This window comes from Botrytis deweyae (assembly GCF_014898535.1).
Source record: "Botrytis deweyae strain B1 chromosome Unknown BDEW_008, whole genome shotgun sequence".
Classification (NCBI taxonomy): Eukaryota; Fungi; Ascomycota; class Leotiomycetes; order Helotiales; family Sclerotiniaceae; genus Botrytis; species Botrytis deweyae.
Genome location: NW_024066215.1, coordinates 109,337 through 120,294, shown reverse-complemented (window position 1 = coordinate 120,294; position 10,958 = coordinate 109,337). Strand labels below are relative to the sequence as shown.

General features: G+C 42.1%; 3 protein-coding genes across 3 annotated transcripts; 2 read left to right on the top strand and 1 right to left on the bottom strand.

Moving 5' to 3' along the window:
- Positions 1 to 201: 201 nt before the first annotated feature.
- Positions 202 to 2,922, top strand: EAE98_004233 (uncharacterized protein; the record flags this gene model as incomplete). Its single annotated transcript, XM_038951853.1, has 1 exon — positions 202 to 2,922. The coding sequence occupies one exon, from the start codon at positions 202 to 204 to the stop codon at positions 2,920 to 2,922; it is 2,721 nt and encodes a 906-aa protein (XP_038811389.1).
- A 692-nt stretch (positions 2,923 to 3,614) lies between these two features.
- Positions 3,615 to 5,521, bottom strand: EAE98_004232 (uncharacterized protein; the record flags this gene model as incomplete). The annotated part of the gene is made up of 2 exons (XM_038951852.1): positions 3,615 to 4,167; positions 4,218 to 5,521. The coding sequence occupies 2 exons, from the start codon at positions 5,519 to 5,521 to the stop codon at positions 3,615 to 3,617; spliced, it is 1,857 nt and encodes a 618-aa protein (XP_038811388.1).
- Positions 5,522 to 7,535: 2,014 nt separating this feature from the next.
- Positions 7,536 to 10,805, top strand: EAE98_004231 (uncharacterized protein; the record flags this gene model as incomplete). Its single annotated transcript, XM_038951851.1, has 1 exon — positions 7,536 to 10,805. The coding sequence occupies one exon, from the start codon at positions 7,536 to 7,538 to the stop codon at positions 10,803 to 10,805; it is 3,270 nt and encodes a 1,089-aa protein (XP_038811387.1).
- Between the last annotated feature and the right edge of the window lie 153 nt (positions 10,806 to 10,958).

The following is a 10,958-nucleotide window of genomic DNA, read 5'->3' as shown; positions in this document are numbered from 1 at the left end:
TTAATGTTACCCGCGGAGAAATTTATATATTCACTGGCTTGAAACCCTCGTCGAATATTGTTTCCCTCATTTATCTGAGCGCAAGAGGACTTCACTGGATCAATACCATCGTATCCTACAAGCCCTTCAGTTGTAAGATTTTACCAGCTTTTCTATCTTATTCTTATGATTTTGATATCTTGAACGAAAAAGAGAATCTCAATGGCTAGTGCTCAATTCATGAATAGACACTCTTCCGAGGCTGATGCGGAGATGTCGAAGATAATTCCTTATTTGCCACAGACTCCACCAGATTCCAATGAGAACAGTGCAGATGAGCTGGGTTCTTTATCAAGTCGACCTAGTTCAACCTCATTGTCATCACAGCGATACACTCTCCCACCTCCAACAAATCCACCGACGGAGATTCTCAAAGAGGATTTGAAAACACCAGACAACCAAGTACCCCGGGACCCTCGACTTATTCGGCTGACTGGAATTCATCCCTTTAACGTCGAACCTCCATTAAGCGCTTTATATGACGAAGGGTTTCTCACATCGCCTGAATTGTTCTATGTTCGGAATCATGGAGCGGTACCTCATGTTGAGGACTCATCAATACCCGACTGGGAATTTTCCGTTGAAGGATTGGTCAAAAAACCATTTACTCTCACACTCAAAGATCTTCTGAGAGAATACGAACAAATCACCGTACCTATCACACTTGTCTGCGCCGGAAATCGTCGTAAAGAACAGAACCAAGTCCGGAAGTCTAAAGGTTTCTCGTGGGGAGCTGCCGGCGTGTCGACGGCATTATGGACAGGCGTACCAATGTACGAGCTGATTAGAAAGGCGATGCCAATGAGAGGAGCAAAGTATGTTTGTATGGAGGGTGCCGATAAGCTTCCTAACGGTTACTATGGAACTTCCCTAAAGCTTAACTGGGTTATGGACCCAAATCGAGGGATTATGGTAGCCCACAAGATGAACGGAGAAATGCTTCGACCCGATCATGGTAAACCTTTACGAGCTGTTGTTCCCGGACAAATTGGTGGCCGCAGTGTGAAATGGTTGAAAAAGATTATTGTTACCGCAGCTCCTAGTGATAACTGGTACCACATTTACGATAACCGAGTCCTTCCAACTATGATCAGCCCAGAGCAGAGTGCCAACGAACCGAAGTGGTGGACAGACGAGAGATATGCTATCTATGATCTGAGTACAAACAGCGCCACCGCATATCCAGAACATGAAGAGCGAATATCTTTAAAAAGCGGAAAACAAACATATCGTGCAAAGGGCTATGCGTATGGTGGTGGTGGACGACGCATTACTAGAGTTGAGGTAACACTTGACAAAGGAAAATCATGGGCGTTAGCTGATATACGATACCACGAAGACGACTATCGAGACCGTGCCTACGAAAATGAAACGTTGTTCGGTGGTAAACTAGATATGGAATGGAGAGAAACATGTTTCACATGGTGTTTTTGGGAGGTTGATTTGGAGATCCAAGACCTCGCAATGTCAGGAGATATCATGGTAAGAGCCATGGACGAGAGTATGAATGTCCAACCGAGGGATATGTACTGGAGTGTGCTTGGCATGATGAACAATCCATGGTATCGAGTAACCATTACCAAAGAAGGCGATTATCTACGCTTCGAACATCCCACACAACCAGCACTTATGCCAGGAGGATGGATGGAAAGAGTAAAAGCTGCTGGAGGGAATCTCGCCAATGGATTTTGGGGCGAGAAGATGGGCACTGAAGATGAATCTGTCGATTTGGTCGAAGTCAAGCAGGAGATAAAAATGACAAAAGACGGCCTGAAACGTGAGATATCCATCGAGGAATTACGTCAACATGACAACGAAAAGGAACCTTGGTTTGTGCTCAATGGCGAAGTCTACGACGGTGCCCCATTCCTGGAAGGTCACCCAGGAGGCGCAACAAGTATTACTGGCGCCGCAGGTCAAGATTCCACCGACGAATTCATGGCCATCCATTCCGAAACGGCAAAAGCAATGATGACCGCCTACCACATCGGTACTCTTTCCCCCTCAGCCCGTATCTCCCTCCTCAACCCCGAGCCCCTATCCTCCTCATCCCAATCACTCCGTCCCATCTTCCTCCAACCCAAAAGCTGGCAGAAAGCCATCCTCACCGCTAAGAAAGTCATCTCGAGCGATACGCGCATCTTTTCTTTTACTCTCGATCATCCAGAGCAAGTCATTGGATTACCGGTCGGTCAACATCTCATGATGCGTTTACGGGATCCCGTTACCAGGGAAGCGATCATACGATCCTACACGCCTCTTTCGCTTGGGACCGACAAAGGTATTCTAGAAATACTGATCAAGATCTATGTGAAAAATGAAAAGGGACCAGGAGGAAAAATGACAATGGCGCTGGAAAGTATCCCCGTTGGACATGCGATTAATTTCAAAGGACCGATTGGAAAGTTCGAGTACCTGTCGAAAGGGGAGTGTGTAATCGGGGGTAAAAAGAGGAGGGTAAGGCGATTCGTGATGATTTGTGGAGGAAGTGGCGTGACGCCTATTTTCTCGGTGTTGAGAGCGGTGCTTAATGAAGAGGAGACGGCAGACGGACCGAAATGCATAGTGTTAGATGGAAACCGGAGGATGGAAGATATTCTCTGCAGAGAGGAATTGGATAGTTTGGTGAAGGGAAAGGAGGAGAGATGTAGATTAGTATATGCATTAAGTCAGCCAACGGAGGAATGGAAAGGAATACGAGGAAGACTTGGAAAAGATGTTTTGGAGAAGGAAATCGGGAGGTTTGAGATGAGCGATGAGGATCATGGGTATAGGGATGGTGAACAATTGGTTTTGATCTGTGGACCGGAAGCCTTGGAGAAGAGTGTACATGGTATCTTGTCGGATTTGGGGTGGAGGGATCAGGATTTACTCTTCTTTTGAGCGTTTAGGGATTGGGGTGGGGTGGGTTAGATATGCTTGTATTTATTGCTAGGTAGGTATTGAACGTCTGAAATGATGGGATGGAGGTTGTTTGAATATGGTAGCAATGGAGTATGGTAATAAAATATGATTATAAACTACTCGTAGATGCCTAACAGATGTTTCAGTGAGTCCACTAGTGAGTATATGGATTAACGGGATACTTCACAACACTTGAAATTTTCAACAGATTCAAACTCTAATGATTTAATGTCAAACTTTATCTTTTCATTGTTCAATTCTTAATAAATTATTGAGATCATTCTGGTGATATACAAATCAACAAATTCATTTTCTAATAATTTGATATCAAGCCCTATTTTTTCATTGCCCAACTTTCAATGAATCATTGAAATTATCCCCGAGAAACACAAATCGATATTTCAAGAAGTATTTTCAAGTTCATTTTCACTGCATCCCATCAGTCTGAACACTCACTGATGATCCAAGTAAGAGAACATATCAGGATTTGAAAGTTTTATATATTTTCAAAGCTAGCTAGCTCTTACAACTATTTAGCTTCGGCTAATTATTGTGAACGCTCTATTTTGCCAATCTTACTAGCGAACCCCGCGTTAGCAAGATTGATATTTGATGGATATGTTCGATAGCTTTCGCTCGCTTAGCAACAATTATTAATCCAATTCCTGTATCTATCTACCGAAGCCGAACCATCCTTTCTTCTGCTGTTGGTGCTGCTCCTGTTGTTCCTCCGGCTCTGTCTCCTTCACTTCTTCCTCCACAGCAGCCTTTTCAGCAGCTTTCTCGGTTGTTCTTCCTGGGTAATCAATATAGTTCCACGCAGAATCGAAGAATAGTGGTTTGACAGGTACAACTTCCAGCTTTGGAGGATAGTTTACGAGATTCTTGAGATCAACAACTCCATCGGCTGGGTACTCATGGAGACGTTCAACTAGGGGAACTTGTTGTACGTTTTCATCACCTGGTTTAGGGGTAGTCGAGGTGAGATTAGATATCTCGACTAAGGCGCGGTAGCGTTGAAGTTCGCATTGAAGATAAGCAAGGAGGTTTTCGGTTTGAGAGGGAGAGACGGTTAAATTAGGTGGACTATCTGTGGTCGTTGTGTCCATTGAAGAGGAGAGCTTTGAGTGGGCAGCTGCGCACTTTTCTGCTGCGCGATTCAAGAGAGCCAGTGCATTTTTAGGATTTGAAAGGATTGCGTGAGAGCGGGCTATGATCAAACATCTATTCTAGAGTCAGTTGTGTATATGTTAATTCAAAGCTATTAGACTTACTTAAGGGCTTGGAAATAGCTATATTTTGCATCTAGCTCTTCTTGTAGACTAGAATCTGCTGCAACGCCTGGAAGCTCGCTAATTGACTCGACACTTTGCAAGATTGCGTCATAGAGGACAACCTTCTCGCGTAATTTTGCGAGTTTACGTCCTATAGGCTCATCTTTGGTGGATCTCTTGCCCTTCTCCGCGGGAAATGATTGAACGTAGTCGATAATACCGTCTTGCTGCCCCACCATGACTCTGTTTCTGCCTATACGCCAGCCAATCATATCATAGCTAACAGCGGTCCTAGTCACTAATAGGCTCTGCATTCGCTTATCGCCTTGCCCAACACCTTCCGAAACTAGCTCGTCAATAGCATGCTTCGTAGCGTCTACTACCTCTTGACTAGCGATTAAAATATCGTCGTAAGCGAAACCCCTATCCTTAGGACTGGATGACGAAAGAGCGTCGGATAGTTTCGTCGTAGCTGCTTTTACTGACCCAAGGGCAGTAGCGATTGCCGCATCCTCTAAAACCACTGTCCGGGATCGCCAGACAATAGTTTTGATTGTCCCATCTGATTCCAGACTTTCAACTTCTGACAATGTTCCTTCGTCTTTCAAACAATGGGGGTCTAGCTTTTCCACCTGGCTTGTCAACTCTTGATCTTCCGAAGGGAAATTCTTGCGTGCAATGGCAGAAATAGCTAGTGTTCGAGGCAGCCCCATCTTATAAGCTCCGTATCGTATACTGGGATCAACAGGGTCGGTCAAAAGATCCTTGAAGATATCCGCTTTGGTGACCTTAGAAAGTGCAGTGTATATAATCCTAGCCTCAGCGTATCTCTTCACACAAGCCTCCCAACTTTGCTTCTCGAATTCCATTGCTCCAGCGAGAGCAGCAGCATATGCTCTAGCTTCCAATATATCGACATCGTTCGCATTGGTGGTCGATTTATCGGACAGTAATCGAAAAAGATCGTTGGCATATATCGTAGCTTTGTGTAATCGAGAAACAATGTGCGATCGAGTTGAGCCAGTTATTCCTTTTGTATCGACAGTGTGCATCTCTTTCATTGACATAGCATGCGCCCAAGCTCTTTCGGAGGTGAGTAATAAGAGATGGATATAATCATGGCTTTGACTAATATCCTCCGCAGTTACAGGCTTGTTTGAGTACTTTGCGCGGGGTTTTGTGGTAATTCCAAGCTTCTTTCTCAAGGTGTGAATGCGATTTGAAAGACGAGTTCGATAAGCAGAAGAATCACCAAACAGCTTAGCCTCGTCTCGTCCTTCGAGGACGAATTTGGTTATTTCCATTGTTTGAAGGGGTTTGGGAAGAATGGTTGGGTGGATTGCGGGATTGTGGGGTTGTGGAAGAGGTATAGATCAGTTGTAGCTCGAAATTTAATCCTGGCAGAATGATTTAGGTGGAAGGAAAGCGGTCAGCGAAATACTGGGCTGGACCTTTACTGAGGCCGATTTGAATCATTTGGCATAAACCCCAAAAATAGATTTTTGTCTAAGCTAAAAACGTATTTAGAATTTAGTAGTGTGCTTTTATACTAAAATATTCAATCTAGTATACAAATTCAAAATGATTGATAAAATGAAAGGAAAAGAGGAAATCCTATTAATTAGAATTCAAGGAATCGATTGATATATTTCTTTTTGAATTATTTCAAAAATTGAAATTTATATTCAATTTAAAAGTATTTTAATGAATTTGAACTTTTAATATTGAATCTTTTGTTTTTCAAATATTATTATATTAAATAAAAATTTCAATTTTTGAGATTATTCAAAAAGAAATATATCAATCGATTCCTTGAATTCTAATTATTAATCTTATTTCTTTTCTTTTTATTTTATCAATTCCTTCAAAGTTGTGTACTAAATTGAATATTTATACTAATATTATATATATTAATTGAGAGTAGTATTAGTTATATAATTTAAGCGAGATAAGCTTGAGTTCGAGTTTAAGATAAATGTGATAAGGAATTTCTGCTTATTAATTATATAGTTTAAGCGAGATAAGCTCGAGCTTGAGCTTGAGATAAGGAATTCTTATTAAGCTTATTTTGCTTATTTTTCCTGAGATAAGGAATCCTTATTAAGCTTATTTTGTTTATTCTAAAATGATTTATATATTATAAGGAAAATTATTTGAAAAAAGATTTTAAATATTAATATATTTCTTTTAGAAAATTTCGAAATGAATTTTAAAAACAAATAAATAAAGCTAACTCTAAGGGCTATTCAAAGATATAATTTTTTTTACAAAAAGTCTTCAATAAAATTGAATTCTATCTTTCTTTATAAGATTTCTATAAACACACTATATAGATTCTAAAATTTCTTTTTTCATTAGACAGAAATTTATTTTTGGAGTTTATGCCAAATGATTCAAATCGGCCTCAGTACCTTCTTAATGCCACCTACCAGGAAGGTACTTTCAATAGGTACTTCAATGACCTCCCTTTACGTTTGATAGAAAATGCATCTATTGATAAGACTCAGGAGAATTCGATGGTAACGATCGTCTGGGTGTCTTGAGATTTATATGATTTATTGGTGGTTGATTTACAATTCAATTAATTGAAGGCTTTTAGCAAATATTAAACTCGTCAAATGCGGTCTCTTCTAACGTGCCCGGTGATGTCTTAATGTCTCTTTCTTGATAGACTGAATGGGTCGAATGTATACATACATATCATCCATCTCCTTGAGATAGCTAGATGAAAGAAATACCTAGCAGTGGGAAAGAACAAACTACCTAGAACTCCCTCCCGAGGTCATATCTTTCTCTCTCTCTATTCCAAGTAAGCTTTTCAAATCGATCCATTTTGAAGACCTTCATTATCAAATATAATTTGGAACAATCAAATGGTGATATCATCACTCGAGTTTTGGCTGACGGAGAATACTACCGAGACCACCCCTCCATACAAAAACAAATACCGCCTGCTTACTTAAGCAACCGGAGCAAAAATAAATAATGATCCGACCCAGCTAAATTTATTGCCTACGTTGATATGTGAAGTTTTTGCCTCTTTTCCCTTTATTAGACTTGATATCTCACCGAAACCACCATAGATTGGCAGATTGACAAATTCACAGTATCTTCTCCTTGTCATTTCAACTGCAGTCTAGTTTTGACTGTGCAAAGCATGTTCTACGGTGAGTACAGAGCTTGTGTGTGATCTTTTTCACTTACAAAATCGGCTGATCTCGACTTAGATTTTGATTTTCACGTTAGAGCCGCACACCGGTGACGATTAAACCTCTCTTCTACAAATTCGCATACGATTCCTGTCTCTCTTGGTAGGGCATGCTCGAGCGCACGGCGGGATGTCTTGAAACAGGCAGTCTGCGGCGCCTTCTACCAGGACCAAAACACTTAGCCAAAAGTCGTCGCGCACTTCATTCGGGATTCTGGACCCACGGTGCAATTGAGCTTGAGCTCTCGCCGTTATGGCAGCTCATGTTACAGGGACCTGATTCTATCGAGGGCTCGAACTCACGATCGCCCAACGATGGAACTGTGAGCGAGAATCCTGGCATCTTCTTGGATTTTCTCTATCCAGCCGGTACCCTCAGATTCCTACGGCAATATCCAGGGATGGGCGTTGATAGACAAGATGGGAAGAGGGCCAGATTGGGATTGAGAAGTCATGGCTATCGGCTCTACTCATCTTCTGCTAAGAAACCTTCGTTAGCATTGGTTCCAGTAGATGTAGAGACGAAAGGATCCACCGAGATTAAGAAGCGTCCTATTATACATGAGGCGCCTGACGATGCAGCAACCATTGCAACTGTTCTAGGAATAACAACATCATCCCGATACGAAGAGGTATGGCGAAAATATCGGCGTCTGGAATTTGGGAGCTGGGCCGAGGAGCGAATTCGAATCCAAGTCTTAGAATATATGGCTGCTTCAAATCGGATAGTAGATGCGGAGAGGGCCACTTCATTATTCGAGCGATCTGATGAACGTCGAGAGAAACCAGAGATATACGAGATTGTGATTCGTACTTATTTGAGACTGCAGAATTTTTCGAGAGCGAATGAACTTTACCACTACTCCCTCGAAAAGTTCAACACAACGGCTGGAGGATCAGATATTATGTTACATCTCATGACAAATAATTTATGGTCGCAAGCCTTCGCTCTCTGGACAGAAGTGCAGCTGCATGAGAATCTTGCCGGTCCACGTTATGATATGTTTAAAAGTCTACATCACATAGAAGACCTTCCAAACAAAGCTTTACTTCTAGCAAAGTATGTCAACAAGTCACTCCGCCTTCCCACAGAAGTTGAAACTCTACCATCTGAAGCCCTCACGAAATTTGCCACGGCAGTGATCACGTCAGCTCTACTAAGTGCCAAACACTTTTCATATGCTACATTCTGGCCTCTTCTAAGGCATATTCAGCACTGGGGAACTGAGTCTGTTTCTCTTTATACACAGGCAACAAGCATGCTACTGTCTCTTGGTCAACTAAAAGCAGCAATCGTTCTTTACAGGCAGGCCCGAGTAAGCCCAATGAAGAATCTCTTACTTCCAAGATCCATGTTACAATCCGTACTGCAAATATTTTTCAAAAATCATGATTTGATTGGGGTCCAAGAAGTGTTTGCGGATATATTTCGCTTCAATCAGACTTTAGATCGAGCGTCGCACAGGAGATGCATGGATGAATTTGCACGCCACGGAGATGCTGACACTGTTCATGCCTTGTTTGAGCAGTTTGCAGAAAAGTATATGCGATTAGAAAGTGAATCTGCAACAACTCCTAATCCTCTGGCATCAGCCGACGATATGGCTCCTCTCTTACATGTTCACGCAAGGCGGGGAGAGCCCAAAATAGTCCTCGAGGTATTCAAAAGTATTCGAAAGAAATATCGTCTTAAGCCGACCATAACATGCTGCAACATTCTCATCAGTGCTTATGCACAGGTTGGCCAAGTTGATGATGCCTTGGAGACTTTTGAATCTACTGTCACAAAACGAAAACTTCAACCAGACGACTACACATTTGGAACACTGATGGGGATGTGTGCCTCGCGTGGTGATCTCGAAAACACCATTGAGCTGTATCGGGTGTCTGCTACTTATGGAGTTGAGAAGAGTGCAGCTATGGTTAGCACTCTCGTGACTGCCTATTTGGCAGGCGATCGATTGGAAGAAGCTGAAACCATATGCGAAGAGGCCGTGAATTTAAAGTTCTCGGATTCACGAACCCGCATGTGGAATTCTTTGCTTGTTGCTTGGGCGTTGCGTTATGACCTCATCAACGTTAATCGAATCCTTCAAAGAATGTCTAAGCTTAACATAGAGCATGACGGTGATACTTATGCCGCTCTCATGCAAGCGCTGGCTATGGTAAAACAACCTGAACGTGCCTGGCAAATTTTAGCAGAAGTTATGCCAGAAGCTGGTATACCTGCCACTAGTCTTCATTATGCGATTGTGATGGGTGGCTATCTTGCTGCTAAACGCTACAGGGATGTTTTTGTAATCCAAGATCGAATGCTTGAGCAAAAAAGAATGAAAACTGCAAGTACAAAATTCTTGGAATTAAGAGCTGCAATTCACGCAGCTAGGCTTACTTGGGGAGACCCACACGGTGCCACGGAGATTTTTGAACAAGTTGTCCAAACAATCAATCCCCGCGACATGAGTGACAAAGTCAGGAAAGGTATCCAGCACGAGCCACTTGATATCGCTTTTCCTACCACGTTCTTTGGGTATATTGTATTCGTGCTTTCCAAAAACATGGAGATAACATCCGCTAAGGATATGCATCAACGTTTCTTGAGATTGCTACCAGCCGATAGAAGAGACACACAACCCGGGAATATTACCACTGCTTTGATGTCACTAAAACTTCAAGAGTTGGATTATGACGCCGTAGAAGATCTGTGGCAGCAGTTCGTGTCCGATACTAGAAAGCGAGCTCAATCCCTTCGGCTTTCAAAATCACTTTCTCGTACCAATGATTCCGAAAAGGCAGAAGTGGTTGAAGGTGAGGTCGGCCATGCACCTGGAGAGGGCGTTTTGGAGGATACCAAAGTCGATGAGAGCAAGGAGCCAATTAAGGCAGCACATAGACTCGCTCTGACAAAAGCCTTGCATTTCTACATGATGGCTCTTGTAAGGCAAGGGAAAATCAACGTTATGATACGAACTGTTAACGAGATTACGGATATGGGATTTCAATTAAGCAATCAAAATTGGAACGAATATATTCAACATCTTACCAAGTTTCGACATTTTAAACTAGCATTTAAGATATGCGAAACGGTTCTTATGGATCATTGGAAGGGATGGGCGAAGCTGAGAGCTCTAACAAGCGAGAAGAACAGATTACCTTTGGAAATCAGGAGGAAGGGAAAGCTACTGACGTCTCTACGTCCAGAATACCGCACATTCTTGTACCTTACCAAAGGATTCCTTAATATACAAGCTATGGCGGCGGAATCAAGAGCTAATCGGCTTTTACTAAATGATTTGGAGCATGATTGTTCAAGGACACTGAATGCTATCAAAACAATGGTTAGAACGGGAGATTCTCTAGAACGAGAAATTTTGGGGTGAAGCGTGTAGATACCTTTTGTACAATTATGTATTCCATGTACGATCCATAGATATAGATTTTGTGATAGATTATTACATACAAACAAACTCAACTTTGTTAGTCTCAAGACTTCAACAGCACATATAGACAATATTTTATCTCTCATATTCTTC